Genomic DNA, 23,255 nt, shown 5'->3' with positions numbered 1-23,255 from the left:
GACCTTAACCCTATTGAGAATCTTTGGGATGTTCTGGAGACGACTTTACACTGGTCCAATTCCATCATTAATTCAAGATCTTTACTGCAAGTCTAGAAAGAATGTTTGCTACAATCAAAGCAAAAGGGGATTTAAGATTAGAGTGTGTGATTATTTTTTTCCAGCTCATTTATCTACATACTTAATGTGTAACTAATGCTAGCAATGCAACAAATTGCATATTTTCAGACTTTCAGCACAATAAAAGATGGTTAACAATGACAAAATGAGTTGTTTTTGCTGTATCTAGAAAATTGCGTTTTACACCTTACACTTTTAGATGAATGAAAAAATTATTTTCATGATGAAAGCAAGTAGTAAATTGATCACCAGGGGGCGAAGAAAAAGCCCTGGTAAAGGTCACTAATGATCTATTAGAATCAGACAATTGTCTACTCTCTATACTCGTCTTGTTAGATCTTAGTGCTGCATTCGACACTATAGATCACAACATTTTATTACACAGACTTGATAAGAATCTATCAGATAGATTTCCATTGTTATGCAGATGATACCCAGCTATATTTATCTATGAAACCAAAAGAAGCTAATCAATTAGTCAAACTTCAAGCATGAAAGACATACAGCCCTGGATGTCCTCCAATTTCTTTCTCCTAAATCCAGACCAGACACTATGTGTAATCACATTCTCACCCTTGATGATTTAGTATTGGCCTCAAGTAATAATGTTATCTTTGACCAGGATATCTTTAACTTCTACTTCTACTTTAACTTCTCTCCATTGGCTCCCTGTAAAACCAAGAATTTAATTTAAAATTCTTCTCCTCACATATAAAGCACTTAATAATCAGGCTCCATCTTATCTTAAAGAACTCATAGTTCCATATTCTTCAAGCAGAACTCTACGTTCTCAGGCTGCAGGTTTACTTGTGGTTCCTGGAGTATCCAAATGTTTAATGGGAGCCAGAGCCTTTAGCTATCAAGCTCCTCTCCTGTGGAACCAGCTCCTAGTTCAGGTTCAGGAGGCAGACACCATCTCCACATTTAAGACTAAACTTAAAACTTTTAAAACTTTTTTTTATAAAGCTTATAGTTAGAGATGGATCAGGTGACTCAGAACCATCTCTTAGTCATGCTGATATTAGTTATGTTATAAATAAGCGCTATACAAATGAAACTGAATTGAAATGAATTTAATAATTACAGATTGGTACCACCTGTGTTACCCTCTTTCTATGAAATCTCTTCTCAGTCCTCTGCCCACTGCCAGATTGTCATGTCTTTTCTTAACTCCCCACCTGCTACCAGCCCCACTCCTAGCCCTGCTACCAGCCATCTTCCTCGGCCCTGCTCTCTTCTCCCTGGACCCTCTGGACTTTGTCCCTCCTGCACTTTGGACTCTGTTACCTGTTTTTGTAAGTTGTTTGCCTGCCCCCGTGCAGTGACCTTTGGTTGTATTTTCATCTCTGGTTTCCGTTGTTATTTTCCAATTCTATTCATTTCAATTCAATTTATTTTCTTTATTTATGTTTTATTTGTAATTCTTGCAAGTATATAGAAGAAGTGAAACTTTGTTTTTAAAAGCTGTAACAGTAAATGATTTTTATTTTATTTTAATATTACTCCTACAGTTTTTATTTTTGTGATGTTTGTAACCAAAGACATATTAACATATAAATTAATGACGATTAATTAAAATAGCCCAAATTAACCTTATAGGTGTCACAGTTGCTGCCAATGACATCAACCCAATTCCTGCTGCCACCCTTCAAAACCACAGACCCACAATTACCCCTATGCTCCCGCAAGTGGTCGTCATCAGGTTATTAATAAAAAAAAAAACAACAGCACTCAAATCAAAACACATGCAAAAGACAACTTAACATGCAAAACAGTAGACACACCATGTCCAAAAAACAACACCATACAACGCATCCACAGATGACCTGTGACATTAGCAGTTCAGTCCAGTTTATCATTCGACTGCACTCCCAGGTATCTGTAAGTCTTTACAAACTGCCAACAGTCACCATTGATGGTCACTGTCTCTGTTTAAGTCCAGCACCTTCTCTCAAACAATTCTGGGCAATGTTACGATACCACTTCTACAGTTTACGTTGAGGATTACCTGAGATACAGCCTTGGACGGACACTTACTGCATTTTGTATCCAATTTCTCATCATACAGGGCTGCTTTGGACATATAGCTGTCCTACTGTGCAGAAGAAACACAATTGACAAGGTACTGACACAGAGGTGTTTAAAGTTGTTGTTCATCTTGATTATTATATTCTCTGTTTGCTAAATCCCATTTCATGTTTTCAAGAACATAAACCTCTGGTCAAGAGTCCTGTCCCAACAAAATATGCCATTACTCTAATAATGGAGTCGCTTATCAAATAAGTCATGATCTTGTGCATCTGAACAATCCTCTGGTTTACCTTCATGGAAATAAAAAAAATCCTGCTCAGCTTAGACAACTGCTGCGACAAATGTTGCACATGTTCACGTGTTTGCCTTTATCAGACTCTAATTGTGTGCCTGTGGCTTAAATCACAAAGTTTAACAAAAGTAAAAATGTTAGAGATTTCATCCAAATTGATTGTGACTTTATGTCCCTGTGCTGTTGTTGGAGTTAAATAACTTAATGAAAGATAGCTCAGATATTCACTTAAATTCTCTTCTTCCACAAACCAATCTCAAATAAAGGTTTAGAGGTTTAAAGGTTTAAATTTTATGTGTTCCTTGTAAGAATAGTTTGAAAAGTTTTTCTCCTGTAGTAAACCTTCACACAACAGTTATTGTAAAAGCTTTGTTTTCAAAAGTAACAAATTCTTACCACTCCATTTTCTGTGACTATTTATCCGTAGACATTAAAATGACTGATGATTAATTAACACAAATGGGCAACATTGGAAAACTGTTTGATGATGCAGTTCAATCACCATAAGTGAGATTTGCTGCGAAAAATTCTTACAGACTTTGATTGGTTTCATTTCAGCATAATAATCCAGTTTAGCATCTTTGTTGTTCACTACTGCTGTAAAAAATAAGTTAAACTTAAGCCATTGGCATTTTGGTGCCTATTGTCAGAAGGGGTGCTATGTCAACAAACCTATCTCCATACATGGGGCCACTGTTGCAAGAAAACAGTGCAACATATATCTCCCAGAGCTGCTGGTGTGATCTGCACATAGCTGTTGCTCCTCATACCACATTTTTTAAATATAGATTTCAGTCGTCAGTCACAATTCTTAGAAAATATAAATTCATATTGTTTTTTATATTGCTCCTAATCTTCTGCAAAAATGTGTTTGTTTCCTTTCTGTGAAGGGAGATCTTGATAGGAAGTCTTATCTTAACAAAAAGTCACAGAAAGAGAAGAGAAAACTTTTATACTTCACTGTTCACACCACCTATATAGAAAACACCAGCACACTTAGAGAGAAAGAACGCTACAAACTGCTGAAGTCTGCTTTCCCCCTTAATCAGCCAGATCATCTACAGAAGAAAGGATCTGGACTAACTTTCAACCGTAACATCTTATCACACGGCAGAATGAATCAGACCTCCTGTACTAAAGTCGATTTTGACTTTGAACACAAATTCTTACCTCCTGTTTTTATCTTGGTGTTCATCATTGGTCTGGTAGCTAATGGATGGGGATTAAAGTCTTTGCTGCAGAACTGGAAAAAACTAAAGATCATCAACGTTTTTGTTCTCAACCTTGGAGTTGCTGATATTTTGTACCTGCTCACACTCCCGTTCCTGATGGTGTACTACTTCATGAAGAGTAAATGGATCTTTGGAGATGTATTCTGCAAGATAACAAGATTCTGCTTCAATCTGAATTTATACTGCAGCATTGGATTCCTTACCTGTATAAGTGTGTACAGATACCTGGCTATTGTTCATCCAGTGAAAGTCATGGGAAGATTAACTCTCACTCATTCTGTGGTTATCTCAGTAATTGTTTGGCTGTTGGTGAGTGTTCAGAGTCTTCCAGACATGTTCTACACCAAGAACATTAAAAACAAGTCTGAAGAGTGCTATGATACCACCTATAAAACCAATGTTGACGATTACCTGAGATACAGTCTTGGCAAGACCCTCACTGGCTTTTGTATCCCTTTCCTCATCATTCTCGGCTGCTATGGACATATAGCTGTAGTTTTATGGACAATGAAGAGAATTGACAAGGTACAGAAACAACGAAGCATAAAACTGTTGTTCATTTTGTTTTTTCTCTTCTCAGTTTGTTACATCCCCTATCATGTTTTTAAGAACCTCAATCTCTGGTCAAGAGTTCTGACCAAACAGGGAAAATGCCACAAATGGAATAATGGCGTGTACATCGTTTATCAGATAAGTCGTGGTCTTGTTTGTCTGAACAGTGCTCTCAACCCTCTGGTTTACCTTCATGGAAATGAAGACATTGGTGTTCAGATAAGACAGCTGCAGCGAGTTTGTCACATTTTGTTTCTGTCAAACTCCAGCTCTGTGCCTGTAGCACAAAGTGCAGAGGAACTTAACACAAGTAAAACTGTCTCATGCCAGTTGTGTGAAAATATATCTGAACATGTCACTCATAATTTCAGCAGCATCTCTTGTGAAAGTTATACATGATTACGATATATGATATATGCCAACATATAAATGAATGGTTTTCAGAATAGGGGGCAAAGACATGTCAAAAATGTTTTATACTTGTATTTTATCACCACATGTGAAATCTGCTGAAATCAAAAAGCAGTTCTTGCAGAAATAAATGATTTTCAGTGAAGCAGAGTGAAGCGTCTCACATTTTTGACACTAATGAGTACTTCCTTTTTTGTTTCACGCATCATGTGTCAAGGACCTAATCAGAAATCTACAGGAAACACAAGCCAATGCAATGATAAGCAAACCAAAAGTAACACAAACTGCTCACTGTTGGGCAATACTGTCACGATGATATCTGACATGAAACATCTCAGGATGGTGTCCTGTCAGCAGGATTCCCAGATTCATGATGACTATGTAAAGTATGTGTAAAGCAGTTTACTCTGATATAATATATTATTAATCATCTTTCCACAAACGTTTAGAATTGTCCACAATTGTCCACAATGCACCAGCTAGTGGAGGAACATAGAGTAGCTCCATGATTTAATGTCTTGAGAATGAAGGACTCCAGCAGAGTTTTATTTATTAAGCAAGATAACAACTATTTCTGTTTTGTCAGAATTCAGCTGCAGGAAATTTTGAGCCATCCAACTTTTTATCTCATTTATACACTTATGCAAGAAACTCCTGTCAGTCCTCTGTGGTCAGAGATCTTAAAGAGACAGTACAGCTGAGTGTCATCAGCATTGCAATGAAAAGAAACACTTTGTTTACGAATAATATGTCCCAAAGGGAGCATGTACAAAGAGAAAAAGATTGGCCCCAGCACTGAACCTTGTGGGACTCCATACTTCACAGGATAAAAAGATGACTTACAGTTATTAACGGTAACACAAAACGATCTGTTGGACAGGTATGAAGAGAACCAGTCCGGTGCAGTGCCTTCTATTCCAGCCCAGTGCTTTAGCCGGTCCAACAAAATCTGGTGGTCTACTGTATCAAAAGCAGCACTAAGATCAAGGAGGACAGGAACAGGGCACATACCAGTGTCAGAGGCCAAAAGAATGTCATTAGATACCTTTAGTAGGGCAGTCTTTGTACTGTGATGTTTGCGAAAACCTGATTGCAATTCGTCAAAAATGTGTTTAGACTCGTACTTTTCTAAAATCTTTGATATAAAGGGTAGTTTGGAGATTGGTCTGTAGTTTTCAGGGGATGAGGGATCTAGACCAGGTTTTTTCAAAAGAGGTTGCACAGATGCAATTTTAAAATAATCTGGCACAATTCCAGTGGACAGAGAAGTATTGAAAATATTCAGAAGAGAGGGAGAAAACAAATCAATTATCAAGATTAACAATTTAGTTGGGGTGACATCAACTGGGCTGGAAGATGGTTTCATTTTAGAGACAGTTGTAGTAGCTCAGATAAGGACATGGGAGGAAAGCGGCTTAAAGTGCATTCTCTAGAGGGATGTGAAACTATGATTGGTGAGGAGTTAGGGATAACAGAAGCTCTGATTAATTCAATATTTTTGTTAAAATAGACTAAGAACTTCTCACACTCTGCATCACTTTCAGTCGGAATGCTGGGAGGGGTTGGGTTTACTAAATTATCAACAGTCTGAAATAAAAATTTAGGATTATGGAAGTGAGCAGTGATCAGGTCTGAGAAGTATTTAGCTCTGGCATTCTTTACCGTCAGCCACCTATTGTAGTGGAGTAATGAGTCTTTCTTAGCTTCATAATGCACTTGAAGTCCCATTTTCTTTCATCTCCGCTCAGCTTTCCTACATTCAGCTTTACATCTACGAGTGCTAACATCTATCCAAGGCTGTTTGTTGGTGTCTTTAGGGGCCCCTTTGCAGTCTTTCAGGGAGCAGCTTCCTTTAGCGCAGAGGCACAAATATTATTGAAAGGGCGGACGATATCATCAACATGTGATGCGCAAAAAATACTTTGCTTTAAGATAGAAAAGGTGCTAGTGAACTTTGCTGCTGACTGGCTGTTAAATAGACAGCGTTTAACTGTGAATTTTTGAGGTACAGTGATTGGATGAAGACAAGTATCAAATAAAACACATTTATGATCAGAGATGGAGTCCTTTAACTCAATGGAATTTAGAGTTAATCCTAAAGTGAATACCAAGTCAAGGATGTACCCCTGGTTATGGGTGTTACCTTTGACGTGTTGAACCAGGTTGAAAGATTCAGTAAAACTGATAAAATAATTTGTATTAGTATTATTATCTATATGAAAGTTAAAGTCTCCAGCAATAATTACTTTATCATAACTAACAACAATGCCAGCAACATACTTAGAGAATTCTGACAAAAGTTACCATTTGCTTTTGGTGGGCGGTAGACGACAGTACAACATACAGGAACAGAGCAGTGGATAAGAAACCACAGAGCTTCAAAACTGTGAACCTGCTTAAAGATCACATCATTACAGTACTAACAGATGGATGTACATGATGCATTTGGAGAGAGAGTGATATTTAATCTGACACAACATACATAGAGGAGTGTTCAGTGTGCATGGGTGACTCCATCAGGACAGGTCTGTGAAAAAACAGCATTTTATTCACTATATTGGACAAAAAACAATGTAAAAATGTAATAAACATAAATGTCAAGCTGAGCTCCTTTTGATAATCATCCACCATGCTACAAAATCTTCAAACTCCTATTAATAACAACAAGATGTAGTCAAAACAACATCTCATTTACTTATCTTTGTGTGTAATGTTCCATGGTTCTACTGTGACATCACATGTCACAATGACAACAGAACCTGCTGCAAGTACTAAGTGCACAATCCTGATCCAGTCAGTCACTTACTGAACCTGTTGAGTGAAAGTAGCAAGTTTTGTTTGTACCGTTCGATCTATTGATAATTTCTCTGTATCTATCTGATACTCATGGAGAGTCGCAAGACACCAAACTTCTTCCAGAAGTTTTGGAAGGAAAAGAAGAGCTTCAATGAAGACAATGATGTATGTATTCAACTCTATCAACATCCTCTTCATACAAAACGTTTATGTTTTGAGTCAAATTCAGTTTAATCTGATATATATTTACTGTGTAATTACTATCCACTGACAACATTAACTCAAGAATGAATATATGTGTGTATTATTTCACAACTACTGGAGATCTGTATGGAAAGATGCTCCAGCAATCAGGCCAGAATCCAGGAATTTGAAAGGGCAAAGTCGGCTGCACTGCTTCACCAAGCAGAGAGGCTGTGTGCTTCACAGAAACACCCGCACCAAGGCCGTTCTGAAGAGACTGGGTCTCCAACAGGACACCTCTCTCTCACGTCAGCCCTCAGCTCTTCCTAGAGGACACCCTGAATTCTCTCTGAAACAAGGAAGGATCAGGTCTGATTTCCATGGATGGCCTTCAAACATGGACAAGTGCAGCGGCACGTCAAGGAACAACCAGACGTGGGATCAAGACTCGATTTTTGATGAGACCTTCTACTCCTTGCTCCATCTCAGACCTTCTGTGTTACGATTTATTTAACCTGTTTTTCCCCATCCCTTTATAAGCTCCCCTCAGTCTTTCGTTGGTTGCTGGTTTGTTCACATTACTCCGTGCACTTCACATGGATCTTCCCCACTCGTTTGTTTGTTCGTCAGTTGGTCTTCGTCACCCAGTCTTTTTGGATAACCCTGGACCTTCCGTTCGTGTTACGCTGGACTGCACTTCAGTTTGTTGGACCTTGTTCTCATTTGTGAGTTTGTTTTTTCCTGCCGTTGCAGTGTTCTTTTGGTTGATACTTTGTACGTCTAGTTTGTCTGTTGGTTTCTTGTCCGCATTAGTGCGTGGTTTTTTGTTGTTACTTTGTATTATTCTGTTAGTATATTTTTCTCGTTTTACTGCCTTCGGCAATGATTTCTGTTTGTTACTTTGTATTTCTTGTTCAGTGAGTCGTTCGTTGGTGTGTAGTGGTGCTCTGTGTGTGTTTAGTTTGTTGTGTTTTGCCTGCACTTATTCAGAGTTTTCAGTTGTCACTTTGTATGTCAGGTTATGGTTTTGTTTGTATTTGTCCACCGTGTTTTCGGGTCTCTTTGAGTTGATACTTTGTTAGTTTGTGTTAGTTCCCTGTGTCCCCTGCCCTTTTTAATAAATATCCTTTTGTTAGTACCTATTTGGTCCCGGTCAGTCCAGCTTGTAACAGAACAAACCAGCCAGTATTAGTATTTCAGCTCCGGTTTTAGCTCTGCCGATCCAGTTATTGCAGCTAATGCTGTTTTTGTTGGTTCTGCAGCCTATGCTGCTTTTGTTATTTCGGCAGCCGAAGCTGCGTTTGTAAGTCGCGCAGCCGAAGCTGCATTTGTTAGTCGTGCAGCCGAAGCTGCGTTTGTTAGCCCTGCAGCCGATGCTGCTTTTGTTAGTCCAGCAGCCGATCCTGCTTTTGTTAGCCCAGCAGCCGATGCTGCTTTGGTCCCTGATCCTGCTCCTCCTGCTGCTGCTGCCACAGTCGGCACTATTGCTGTGCCAACTGTGCTCCTGTTCCAGTCACCGTAACTGCTCTGGTTCCTGTTCCTGTCTAGGGTCACCGTAGCCACCCTAGTTCCTGTCACTGTTCCTGTTCTCGGTCCTACAGCTGTCGCTGCAGTTGCGGCTACTTTGGTTGCTGCAGTCACCGGAGCTCTAGTCTGGGCCACAGCTCCAGTCCGTTTCCCAGGTGGGTCGACGCAGAGGCCGTTGGCACCGTCTCTCTAGTCTCCGGATGTGTCGACGCGGAGGTCATCCTCGCCATCTCTCCAGTCTCCGGACGGGTCTGAGAACAATAGTCCTGTTCTGGCTCCTCCGCTCCAGCTGGATCAAAGTTTGGCTGGGAGTCCACCTAGGGCTCTCCAGCCTTGTTTTTCGCCACCGGGCAGTCCGCCTGGGGCTCTCCAGCCTTGTTTGTCGCCGCTGGGCTGTCCACCAGGGAGTCCTCAGCAGGCTTGTCGCTCCCCGGCTCTCCACTCCCCGTCGGGCAATCTGCCTGTGGTTCTCCTGCCTCATTGGTCGTCTCCTGGCAGCCAGCCTGGGGGTCCTTGGCCAGCTCTCCTGTCAGCTCTCCGGTCTCAGGCTCTCCCTTCTGGTTCGTTGCCTCCCAGCCATCTGCCCGAGGCTGTGGCTTCTGATTTGGGGTGAAACCCTCCATGCATTGTAAGGAGCTTCCTTGTCTTGATGGCAGTGGCCTTGTCAGTGGCTTCCATCTCCTCCTTTGGCCAGCTTATTATGCCAGCGGGATACCTGATGACCGGCTGAGGGGGTTCAGGCCTATGCAGAACAGCAGTGGGGACAGAGCATCTCCTTGGTATATGCCACACTTGATGTTGACTTGGGCAATCGGCTTGAAGTTGGCCTCTAGGGTTGTTTTCCACTTTCCCATTGAGTTCTGGACGAAGGCTCTTAGAGTCTTGTTGATCTTGTACAGTTCCAAGCATTCCATGATCATGGAGGATACTGCACCTTATGGCTTGCATTGATCTTATAGCCAAGTACCTCAAGGATCACGTTTGCTGCGCTGTAGATCAGCTGATTGGTCTCAGTGATGGTCAGGGTTGGTATTGTCTGTAGTGCTGCATTCACATCTTCTAGCATAAGGTATTTCACTAATTCTTGGTAACCGGACTCGGGGGTTCCAGGTGTCCATCTTAGCCGTGATCTTGAATTTTAGGTCAGCTGCTCTTGCATTAAGCTCTGTTACTGGGGCTTGGAACCCAATCTCTGATTGTGGGGAGGATGATTGTAATATCTTCCCACTGACCTGTCGTCCTGGCTCCCCCTAGCCATAGCATTTGTGTTGTACCTCTTCAATCTCTAGTTGTGACTTGCGGATGTTAGAACACTGTGCTACTAGTTGTTTAGGTGTTAGCCTTGATGATGGGTTTGGAAGTATCCATAGTTCCCACATCCTCTTCATGTAGCTCTGCTCACTAGGGTTACTTATGTAGTAGCATTCCAATAGTTTCCTGTTCTCATCTCTTGTCCATGAATGTCCTTATCCTTTATGTATATATATATATATATATATATACATATACAGTACAGACCAAAAGTTTGGACACACCTTCTCATTGAAAGAGGTTTCTTTATTTTCATGACTATGAAAATTGTAGATTCACACTGAAGGCATCAAAACTATGAAATAACATATGTGGAATTGTATACATAACAAAAAAGTGTGAAACAACTGAAAATAGGTCATATTCTAGGTTCTTCAAAGTAGCCACCTTTTGCTATGATTACTGCTTTGCACACTCTTGGCATTCTCTTGATGAGCTTCAAGAGGTAGTCACCTGAAATGGTTTTCACTTCACAGGTGTGCCCTGTTAGGTTTAATAAGTGGGATTTCTTGCCTTATAAATGGGGTTGGGACCATCAGTTGTGTTGTGCAGAAGTCAGGTGGATACACAGCTGATAGTCCTACTGAATAGACTGTTAGAATTTGTACTAAGGCAAGAAAAAAGCAGCTAAGTAAAGAAAAACGAGTGGCCATCATTACTTTAAGAAATCAAGGTCAGTCAGTCCGAAAAATTGGGAAAACTTGAAAGTGTCCCCAAGTGCAGTCACAAAAACCATCAAGCGCTACAAAGAAACTGGCTCACATGCGGACCGCCCCAGGAAAGAAAGACCAAGAGTCACCTCTGCTGCAGAGGATAAGTTCATCCGAGTCACCAGCCTCAGAAATCGCAGGTTAACAGCAGCTCAGATTAGAGACCAGGTCAATGCCACACAGAGTTCTAGCAGCAGACACATCTCTAGAACAACTGTTAAGAGGAGACTGTGTGAAACAGGCCTTCATGGTAGAATATCTGCTACGAAACCGCTGCTAAGGACAGGCAACAAGCAGAAGAGACTTGTTTGGGCTAAAGAACACAAGGAATGGACATTAGACCAGTGGAAATCTGTGCTTTGGTCTGATGAGTCAAAATTTGAGATCTTTGGTTCCAACCACCGTGTCTTTGTGCGACGCAGAAAAGGTGAACGGATGGACTCTACATGCCTGGTTCCCACCGTGAAGCATTGAGGAGGAGGTGTGATGGTGTGGGGGTGCTTTGCTGGTGACACTGTTGGGGATTTATTCAAAATTGATACTTGAATTGAATACTGAACCAGCATGGCTACCACAGCATCTTGCAGCGGCATGCTATTCCATCCGGTTTGCGTTTAGTCGGACCATCATTTAATTTTCAACAGGACAATGACCCCAAACACACCTCCAGGCTGTGTAAGTGCTATTTGACCAAGAAGGAGAGTGATGGGGTGCTGCGCCAGATGACCTGGCCTCCACAGTCACCGGACCTGAACCCAATCGAGATGGTTTGGGGTGAGCTGGACCGCAGAGTGAAGGCAAAAGGGCCAACAAGTGCTAAGCATCTCTGGGAACTCCTTCAAGAATGTTGGAAGACCATTTCAGGTGACTACCTCTTGAAGCTCATCAAGAGAATGCCAAGAGTGTGCAAAGCAGTAATCAGAGCAAAAGGTGGCTACTTTGAAGAACCTAGAATATGACATATTTTCAGTTGTTTCACACTTTTTTGTTATGTATACAATTCCACATGTGTTATTTCATAGTTTTCTTCAGTGTGAATCTACAATTTTCATAGTCATGGAAATAAAGGAAACTCTTTGAATGAGAAGGTGTGTCCAAACCTTTGGTCTGTACTGTGTATATATATATATATATATATATATATATATATATATATATACATATATATATATATATATATATATATATCTTTATACATATATATATATATATATATATATACATATATATCTTTATACATTTTCTGTTACAGAGTAAGAACATTGTGTTGTGTGCATAGTTTCATTGTATTGATTCATATTGCCTAAAATATACAGCCTTGGACGGACACTCAATGCATTTTCTATCCCATTCCTCATCATTCTCGGCTGCTATGGACATATAGCTGTAGTTTTATGGACAATGAAGAGAATTGACAAGGTACAGAAACAAAGAAGCTTGAAGTTGTTGTTCATCTTGATTCTCCTCTTCTCAGTTTGTTACATCCCCTATCATGTTTTTAAGAACCTCAATCTCTGGTCAAGAGTTCTGTCCAAACAGGGGAAATGCCACAAATGGAATAATGGAGTCTACATCGCTCATCAGATAAGTCGTGGTCTTGTTTGTCTGAACAGTGCTCTCAACCCTCTGGTTTACCTTCATGGTAATGAAGACATTGGTGTTCAGTTCAGACAGCTGCTCCAGCGAGCCCACCACATGGTAAACCGCAAACTGCAGACAAAGTTTAGTACAAAAGAGGATGATTTGCAAAGATTCTTTAAATATAAATATATGCACTTAAATCTTAAAAAGCTCTGTCCTATCTTGTATTTGCACTGAAAGATTCGGAAAGATTACTGAATGTTTTATCCGCCACTTAGTTTTTTTGGTTGCCTTGTACCTCAATTTTGTGTCGGCCAAACGACTGAATGTATATGTAAATAACTCCAATAATTCTAGGAACTGTGAAAATGTCTCCCTTGTCGCCTTCCTAAAACTATTTTGTCATAATTGACTAACAGGTGAAATGAATGAGCAATTAGTCTGGTGAGTGGAGAGTGGAGGAAGAGGAAGTCCATATACGGGTGTGGCAGGAGAGTGAGCAACAAAACAAAACAAACCCACAGACAGGGGCAAAGGGAGGAATCGTAACAGATTATTGTAATGTCTCATGTATAGTGAAGTGTTCCTACCATACAAATGGGGTGGTGGGTAGCTGAGGCTATAACCACAGAGCTGGCCCCTGTAAGATCCGTCACAGTTGGGGTGTGCTGGGGCTGAGGCTGTACCATTCTTTACTTGTTCCAGAACATTATCTTTGGCAAAGTAACTTCACGCTACTGCTTAATGAGAGTGACTGGAGTGGCTGTGCTCGTAGGCATCATTCAGAGATCAGAATCAGAGAGAGAGATCTCTCTCTGATCTGTTGTTGTTTTTATAATAACCAGTGGTTATCTTATTTTTCAACAGTGATATGACAGACACAAAATTTATAAATAAATGTGGTGTCATTGCATAAGCTTACTGAAGCAATGCCACAGCAAATGTTTGCTTCAATCAAAGCAAAAGGGGGTTTAAAATTAGAGTTGTGATTATTTTTTTTCCACCAGATCAATGAAAAAATAAATTTGATGATGCTAATTGTTGATAATTTTGACCACCAGATGGCGACTCTTACCTTCCCATTACTCTTAATAATGCAGAGCCTGTGTTAACTGTTCATACCCTTATATCTTACACATAATATCATGCACCTGTATTTTGTATGCTAAAACCACTGGTATATAAGGACATATATATGGGAATCATGGTTGAAATATTAATTCCACTATGTTAATTTTGCATAAACACATTGACACATTAGATTTTACGCCTTAAAATGTCTCATAGACATTGACTCTCTTTGTAAACAGTGTCTTCAACAGAACATTTCTGCTTAAAAATGTGCTTCTAAATAATGCAATAATGGCCAGTAGCTGTGCACAAGATATTGAACAAGTAGCTGGCATTGAAGTTTGCAGGCACGTGCACACATGACGAACAAAGATGTATGGCAGCAGTGCATTAAACAGGAAATACTTGAACAAACAGTAGATCATGCTACATTTCACTGCTCATAAGTCTACAGATCAAAAGGTTGGTTGTAGCTTCTTATCAAAAGACAGAATGAATCAAACCTCCTGTGCTACAGTCCTTTTTCTACTTCGAACACAAATTCATACCTCCTGTTTTTATCTTGGTGTTCATCATTGGTCTGGTAGCTAATGCATGGGGATTGAAATCTTTGCTGCACAAATGGAAAAAACTAAAGATCATCAATGTTTTTGTTTTGCAACCTTGGAGTTGCTGATATTTTGTACCTGCTCACACTCCCGTTCCTGATGGTGTACTACTTCATGAAGAGTAAATGGATCTTTGGAGATGTATTCTGCAAGATAACCAGATTCTGCTTCAACCTGAATTTATACGGCAGCATTGGATTCCTTACCTGTATAAGTGTGTACAGGTACCTGGCTATTGTTCATCCAGTGAGATTCCGGGGAAGATTAACTCTCACTCATTCTGTGGTTATCTCAGTAATTGTTTGGCTGGTGGTGAGTGTTCAAAGTCTTCCAGACATGTTCTACACCAAGACATTTAGAAACAAGTCTGGTAAATGCTACGATACCACCCATAAACTCTATGTGGAGAATTATCTGATATACAGCTTTGGATGGACACTAACTGCATTTTGTATCCCATTGCTCATCATAGTGGGCTGCTATGGACATATAGCTGTAGTTTTATGGACAAGGAGAATTTACAAGGTACAGAAACAACGAAGCATAAAACTGTTGTTCATTTTGATTCTTCTTTTTTCAGTTTGTTACATCCCCTATCATGTTTTTAAGAATGTCAATCTCTGGGCAAGAGTTTTGTCCAAACAGGGAAAATGCGATCAGTGGAATAATGGAGTCTACATCGCTCATCAGATAAGTCGTGGTCTTGTTTGTCTGAACAGTGCTCTCAACCCTCTGGTTTACCTTCATGCTAATGAAAAGATTCTTGTTCAGCTCAGACGACTGCTCCAGGGAGCTCGTCAGATGTTCACCTGGGCACAGAGCTGGACTTCAAACTTCCACTCTGTGCCTTGTACTCAAACTACATATGAACTTTAATACAAATACACAGGTAATTCTGTGAAGATAAATCTGTTAATGCCTTCTATAATTCTAGTATCGCTTGTAAGAACTATTAACATTTCTCCCATAATATTGCCTTTTTACTAAAAATAAGAATGTTATTGTTGCTATTTTATTTGTGATTTGTGCCAGTATGTAGAAACTTTCTTTTCAAAAGCTGTAGCAGTAAATTTCTATCACTCTTACAGTTTTTATTTTTGTGATTTTTTTTTGTAACATTGTAACATATAATTTAATGAAGATTAATTCATATAGCCCTAATTAACCTGAACAGTTTGGTTATTTATTGTATGTATGTATGCATTTATTCTGCTTACCTGTTATGGTGTCATTTTTGTCGAGTGTTATTGGCTGACGTGGATGTGTTGCATGATTGGTTGCATTACACCGCAAGTATAGCGAGCCAGATATAGTATAGTGGGCCAGATATAGTATAGTGAGCCAGACATAATACAGTGAGCTAGATATATTATAGTGAGCAGATTCAATTCAATTTAGAGTATTGGTAGAGCACTTTTTACAATTGACATTGTCACAAAGCAGCTTTACACAACCAAAGAACAGTACATGAACAGTGAATGAGTAAGAATCATAATAATCAGATTGTCCCTGATGAGCAAGCCGAGGGCGACAGTGGCAAGGAAAAACTCCCTGAGAAGGCTACAGGAAGAAACCTTGAGAGGAACCAGACTCAACAGAGAACCCATCCTCATATGGGTGATTACATGCTGTGTAGGCAGCAGGCAGTCCAGTATAACAGTTAATGTCCTTTTAAGTTAATATGGAGTCCAGTTAGTTAATTGCAGGTAGACTTGTTCCATTCCTGGACTATCAAGCATTGAGTCAAGACCTCCTAGAAACGGCTTCCGACGTCCGCCGAGGCCAAGACCAACTTCATAGTAGCGTGTGACCAACTCCAGTCTCCACACGCATCCCATAGGGCAAACGGTGGATCCAGGCAACGAGATCTCCAGCCAGAAGTTGGGCATCAGGACGAATCAGACAGGTCCAGAGGGCAAAGGGTGGAACGACATGTAGCTCGACAGAGACAGGAAGAGGGAAAAGAGAGAGGGAGAGAAAGAGAAGAGGAGAGATGGCAGTTAGTTGTATTCACAGTCAGATAAAGTTTGAGGTGAATGTATATTTAGTGTAGTGCAGCAGGGACTCCGGCAGGACTAATTATGACAGCCTAACTAAAAGGGTGGGCCAGAAGGAAACACAGAGATGAGGGCTCACTAGGATGTAAAGCAACCGAACACTTCACCATCAACAAACCTAAGTGATCAGTGAGAGTTGGGAAGACAGCATCTAAACATACCAGTTCACCATAATGCTCTACGTCCATGAGTCCTTCCCAAATCTATTTACAAAAATGCTTGACTAAATAAATAGGTTTTCAGCCTAGACTTAAACACTGAGACTGTATCTGAGTCCCGAACGCTATTTGGAAGGCTATTCCATAACTTTGGGGCTTTGTAAGAAAAAGCTCTGCCCCCAGCTGTAGTTGTCATATATGAGGTACTGACAGGCAGCCAGCATCCTTTGATCAAAGTAGGCCTAGTGGATCATAAGACACAGCAGTTCACTGCCACGCAAGACCATTTAATGCTTTAAATGCCAAAAGTAGTATTTTAAAATCACTGCGAAATTTCACAGGGAGCCAATAAAGTGTAGATAAAATAGGGGTGATGTGCTCATATCTTCTGGTTCTAGTGAGGACTCTCGCTGCTGCAGATGCCAGATATAGTATAGTGAACCAGATATAGTACAGTATTCTGGTTTCTGATTATTTAACAGAAAATCACAAAAACTATGATCACATGAATATTGTTGGATGTTGTAATCCAACCATATTCGTGTTCTTCCTGTATTTACTGTTTCTGTTCTAGCAGCAAACAATCTAACCAATAAGTGGAGAGGACGTTCTTGCGTAGTTTAAAGTGACGTTCGCTTGGATTTTTGTGTGTGTGACAAAACCTGACCGAGGAGAAATTGCTACAAGCTTACAAGCTCATCAACTGATTCGGACTAAAGCAAACAAATTAAAGGTGTGAAAGCACCCTAAGAGACCTTATTATGAGCAATTATGTTGATACCACAATAAGAATGCTTTTTTGTAAATTACATAGCATGATAACTTGCTGAGAAACCTTAAGTATATTTACTTTGTCTACATGAAGTTTTGCATGTTATCTAAGAAAATACTCCCTTCTTGCCGGTTCAAATGGTGGAGGTGGCGGTATTTAAAGGAGGGTTTTGTATGTTTCACTGGTGCCTGTCATCGACGGTGCAAGCTACTTTCTTCAATGCAAATCTTTTTACAAATCTTAAAGCGATTCAGCTGAAAATGTTACGAACTAGAGCTAACTAGTGGACCCAGTTGCAGAAAGACAGCAAGACAACAGAGTGTGATTTCCCACACAAGATTTATTAACAGAAATAATAATATGCAGAACAGAGGTGATGTAATGCAAACTAAAATAAAATGAACGAACAAAAAGCTCAAAAGGAGAATCAAACTAAAAAACACTGCAAAAGGCAGGCAAACTAGGAACTCACTAGTCTATATAATAAACAAAAACTCACAGCAAACATGATACAACAGAAAACAAAACCACAGAAAACGCTGGGACGAATAACCTAACACTACACAGTAAAAGCTGGACCTATAAGAAACAAAAAACACAGCTAAATGCTGGAACAAACAAAGCAAAGCAAACAAACTGACTAGACTAACAAGACTTACGAACCGTGGATATCAAAGCTAGAGGTCGAGGAAAAGGTGAATGGAAGATGCAGGGAACGAACGAGGTAGACACACTAGCAAATAACAAACACACAGACATGGACTTAAATACAAGACAAACTAATGAGTAACACAAAACACCTGCTGAAACCCACACCTGTTGCCACTCCAATCAGCCAAGGCATGACCCCGGAAGTGAGGGAAACAAAAACAAAGAGACAGAGACCTCCGGGGACACTGCCTCGGCTGGCCGGAGGAGGGAAATGTAACAGAAAATCAGCCAAATAAAGAAGCTGAAGGAATGAATCATGTCCTCACCCACAGAATTGGTAATGACACCATTGGAGTCACATATGATGTGCATATTTAAAGAATGATATTTATTAAAACAATGAGCTCAAGCTTAAAGAAAAATAAGAACACAATGACTGGATACAGTCCTAAAATATACCAATAAATAAGCTAAGCATGTAAACCCATAATATATAAAACCACAGCAGCATCCACGGTGTGTACAGGCTTAGTCTCCTCCTCAGTAGGTGGCCTCCCTGTCGTTCACCCCTCGGGTTTCACAACAACTCTTGGTTGTGTTGATATGCAGGTGGTGGGAATCACACCGTGAAACAATATTAGTTTCCTGTTCCCTCCCCATACAATCCATGACAGCAGTGTCATCAGTGAACCTTTGCACATGGTAGGACTTCAGGTTTTATTGGAAGTCCAATGTGTGCAGGGTGAACAGGACCAGAGAGAGCACAGTCATCTGCAGGGTGTGGTGTCACAGTTTTAGTCTATCTATTGGGCCAATTCAGTCAAACTCTTTTCTTAACAGTGTCAAAAATGTTGCAGAAGTTCTTCATAAAAATCAAAGACGCAGCAAAGTGTGTTCAAAAGTGAGGTTGGGTTTATCGACAAAAGGTCAATATACACATCCAGATAAGTGTCTGAAAAGCTGACTTTGGACACCCTTTAAATACCTTACATGTTGCTCAGTACCCCCTCCCATGGCAGATTTCAAGTTTTTATTTCTTGTCTTGTTCAAAGAAATCAGAAATTGTCAGTTTATCTCTGAAGAACAGGGGCTGGATAGTATTGAAAGCGCTGGAGAAGTCCAATAATCTTTCCTCTGTGATGGGGTTGGTTCCTGGGGAGAGAGGGAGAGCAGAGGGAGGAGTGGGGGGTACAGTGAAATGAGACGTGAATGACATCGGGTGGTTATAATTGTTAGAAGTTATTAAGCTGGTTCATTCTTCACACATCTCCTTCAACAGTGTTAGCCCACTTTGAGCTGCATCTGTTGATTATGTTAATCCTGTCCCACACCTCCTTCATGATGTTGTTCTGCACTTTCTGCTCCAGCTTCCTCTATTAATGCTCCTTTGCCTCCTTGTGCTGTACTATGAGTTCCCTCCACATACACGGGGATCCACACCAGCAGGGGACTTAGTTTTCATAGCACGTAGATGATTACTCAAATAAATGAGTTTTGGCAATATGGCAATATCCACAAGATAGATGGTAATCAGGTCCAAAAAACCAAGAAAAACAAACCATAAAAAGACAAAGTATACACATGGAGCTGCTAGAAAAACTACCACTCGTTGGAAGATTGTGCCCTGTCTTTTATTTTAAGAAACCAACCACAGCAGCTGAAGGTTGGAGAAATAGAACATTCATCAGTTTGTTCTTCGCTCTCTGTTCCTGTATAAACTGAGCAGCTTATGACACAAGAATTAAATGAAGTTTAAAAGCAGCAGCTCCTGCAACTTTGTTATGGAGCTCTTAAATACAGGAAGATTGAAAATCTGCATTTCAGGGATTTGAGGAATTTGAACTAATACTGTGTGTAAAACAATAAAAACCATGTGAAAGGTGTTGACATGCAAACACTGTTAAATTTATTCTTTATTGTTTAACTTTTTAATTTATTTAGTGTAACAAGACCTGGGAGTTGGTTTGTCCCCAGTGTATCAGAAGCTAAAACCTGTAACTGACATGTACCAACTAGTTTCTCACAAAGAGAGGTTTGTGTTATTTAAGTATATGTCCTGTGTCAACATGCTAAATGGCACCTTAAACCTCAAGATATCATTCTATTAATTGCCACGGCAGGTAGTGAGATCATGCTGATAGATTTCCTGTTTACTCCCACACTGATGTTAAAAAAAAAATAAGAATTGACAGGAAGTCTCAGTAAACCTAATCATTTTAGACATCATTGCACAAGAGTTTATTTACTAGTTTCCAGAGTTAAGGTTCAACTGTTTATATAATGAATATCACAGTTTGTCATCATGTTAGATTTGAGTTAACAGGTCAATTCCTGCCTCTTGTTTATATGCCAGTTTACTACTAGTATGGAATTCTTGTTTTCAACAGTAATAAACTGCTGCCGTTCGTATACTTTCTACTTTTGTGACTTTTACAGTCACAGGCATATGTATACATATATATATATATATATATATATATGCCAAAATATTACTAGGTTTTCAAAATAGGGGGCAAAGACATGTCAAAAATGTTTTTATAATGGTATTTTAGCACCACATGAAATTTACCATAATCAAAAAGCAGTTCTTGCAGGAATAAATAATTTTTAGTGAAGCAGAGTGAAGCGTGTCACATCTTCTTCTTTTTTGTGTCATGCATCATGTGTCAAGCACCTAATCTGATATCTACTGGAAACACAACCCAATGCAATGATAAGCAAACCAAAAGCAACACAAACTGTTCACTGTTGAGCAATACTGTCACGATGATATCTAACATTTAACATCTCAGGATGGTGTTGTGTCAGCAGGATCCCCAGATTCATGATGACTATGTAAAGTATGTGTAAAGCAGTTTACTCTGATATAATATATTATTAATCACGTTTCTACAAACGTTCAGAATTGTCCACAATTGTCCACAATGCACCAGAGCTAGTGCAGGAACATAGAGTAGCTCCAGGGTTTTTATATTAAGCAAGTGGCTTGAATCCAAAGGGAAAATCAACAAGTTTCCACGATCATAGGTGGACAACACAGTTGCTGAAAACTGCAGGATTTCTTTTGTCTTTCTTTTTTCTCTCTCTCTAATTAATGGATTGAATCTTCTTTTAATGTTTATTTATCAAGACTTTTTGCAGTGGGCTTAGAATTATCTAAGAGAGAATCCATGCAGGGCAAGATGTGTTTGGCTATACATTGTAAACTGATAACAACTATTTCTGTTTTGTCAGAATTCAGCTGCAGGAAATTTTGAGCTATCCAACTTTTTATCTCATTTATACACTCATGTAAGGAACTCAGTCCTCCGTGATCAGAGATCTTAAAGGGACAGTACAGCTGAGTGTCATCAGCATAGCAATGAAAAGAAACACAGTGTTTACGAATAATATGTCCAAAATGGAGCAAAGAGAACAAGACTGGCCCCAGCACTGAACCTTGCCTTGGACTCGGTTCTTCACAGGAGAAAAAGATGACTTGCAGTTATTAACGGAAACACAAAACGGTCTATTGGACAGGTATGAAGAGAACTGCTCCAGTGCAGTTCCTTCTATTCCAGCCCAGTGCTTTAGCTGGTCCAACAAAATGTGGTGGTCTACTGTATCAAAAGCAGCACTAAGATCCAAAGCGAATCAATGATCGAGATTAACAACTTAGTTGGGATGACATCAACTGGGCTGGAAGATGGTTTCATATTTGAGACAGTTTGTAGTAGCTCAGATAAGGACATGGGAGAAAACCGGCTTAAAATGCATTCTCTAGAGGGATGTGAAACTATGACTGGTGAGGAGTTGGGGATGAACAGAAGCTCTGATTGACTCAATTTTTTCGTTAAAATAGGTTAAGAACTTCTCACACTCTGCATCACTTTCAGCCGGGATGTTCGGAGGGGTTGGGTTTATTAACTTGTTAACAGTCTGAAATAAAAATTTAGGATTATGGAAGTGAGCAATGATCAGGTCTGAGAAGTATTTAGCTCTGGCATTCTTTACCGTCAGCCACCTATTGTAGTGGAGTAGTGAGTCTTTCTTAGCTTCATAATGCACTTGAAGTCCCATTTTCTTTCATCTCCGCTCAGCTTTCCTACACTCAGCTTTACATCTGCGAGTGCTGACATCTATCCAAGGCTGTTTATTGGTGGCTTTACGGGACACATTTGCAGTCTTTCAGGGAGCAGCTTCCATTAACGCAGAGGCACAATTATTATTGAAAAGGCGGACGATATCATCAACATGTGATGCATGAAATACTTTGCTTCAACATAGAAAAGGTGCTAGTGAACTTTGCTGCTGACTGGCTGTTAAATAGACAGCGTTTAACTGTGAATTTGGGGTACAGTGATTGGATGAAGACAAGTAGGTGGAGTCCTTTAACTCAATGGAATTTAGTATCAATCTTAAAGTGAATATCAAGTTAATGGTGTGCCCCTGATTATGGGTGGGACCTTTGACATATTGAACCAGGTTGAAAAATGTTGTAAGACTGATAAAATCATTTGTATTAGTATTATTATCCATATGAAAGTTAAAGTCTCCAGCAATAATTACCTTATCATACCTAACAACAATGCCAGCAACATACTTAGAGAATTCTGACAAAAAGTTATCATTTGCTTTTGGTGGGCGGTAGACGACAGTACAACATACAGGAACAGAGCAGTGGATAGGAAACGACAGAGCTTCAAAACTGTGAACCTGCTTAAAGATCACATCATTACAGTATTAACAGATGGATGTACATGATGCATTTGGAGAGAGAGTGGAATTTAATCTGAGACAACATACATAGAGGAGTGTTCAGTGTGCACAGGTGACTCCATCAGGACAGGTCTGTGAAAAACAGCATTTTATTCACTATGTTGGACAAAAAACATCAATAATGTTTATTTGACTCAAACCATAAATGTCAAGCTCAGGTCATTTTGATAATCATCCACCATGCTACAAAATCTTCAAACTCCTATTAATAACAACAAGATGTAGTCAAAACAACATCTCATTTACTTATCTTTGTGTGTAACGTTCCATGGTTCTACTGTGACATCACATGTCACAATGACAACAGAAGTACTAAGTGCAGAATCCTGATCCAGTCAGTCACTTACTGAACCTGTTGAGTGAAAGTAGCAAGTTTTGTTTGTACCGTTCGTTCTATTGATAATTTCTCTGTATTTATCTGATACTCATGGAGA

At 39.8% G+C, this 23,255-nt stretch overlaps 1 protein-coding gene and 1 pseudogene across 1 annotated transcript; both read left to right on the top strand.

Moving 5' to 3' along the window:
- Positions 1-3,461: 3,461 nt before the first annotated feature.
- Positions 3,462-13,004, top strand: LOC113167218 (P2Y purinoceptor 1-like). The gene is made up of 3 exons (XM_026367639.1): positions 3,462-4,200; positions 12,585-12,863; positions 12,987-13,004. Exons 1-3 carry the CDS (start codon positions 3,559-3,561, stop codon positions 13,002-13,004), a joined length of 939 nt encoding a protein of 312 aa, XP_026223424.1. The 5' UTR covers positions 3,462-3,558.
- Positions 13,005-14,309: 1,305 nt separating this feature from the next.
- LOC113167704 lies at positions 14,310-15,302 on the top strand (annotated as a pseudogene).
- The last annotated feature ends 7,953 nt before the right edge of the window (positions 15,303-23,255 follow it).

This window comes from Anabas testudineus, chromosome 7 (assembly GCF_900324465.2).
Source record: "Anabas testudineus chromosome 7, fAnaTes1.2, whole genome shotgun sequence".
In the NCBI taxonomy this organism is placed as follows: Eukaryota; Metazoa; Chordata; class Actinopteri; order Anabantiformes; family Anabantidae; genus Anabas; species Anabas testudineus.
This window is presented reverse-complemented; position numbering and strand designations above follow the sequence as displayed.

Excerpts from the sequence above, each read along its gene's own strand:
- LOC113167218 (XM_026367639.1), top strand. The coding sequence starts at position 3,559 with ATGAATCAGACCTCCTGTACTAAAGTCGATTTTGACTTTGAACACAAA. Across the intron at positions 4,201-12,584 it reads CAATGAAGAGAATTGACAAG|GTACAGAAACAAAGAAGCTT; the intron begins GTACAGAAACAA and ends AGAATTGACAAG.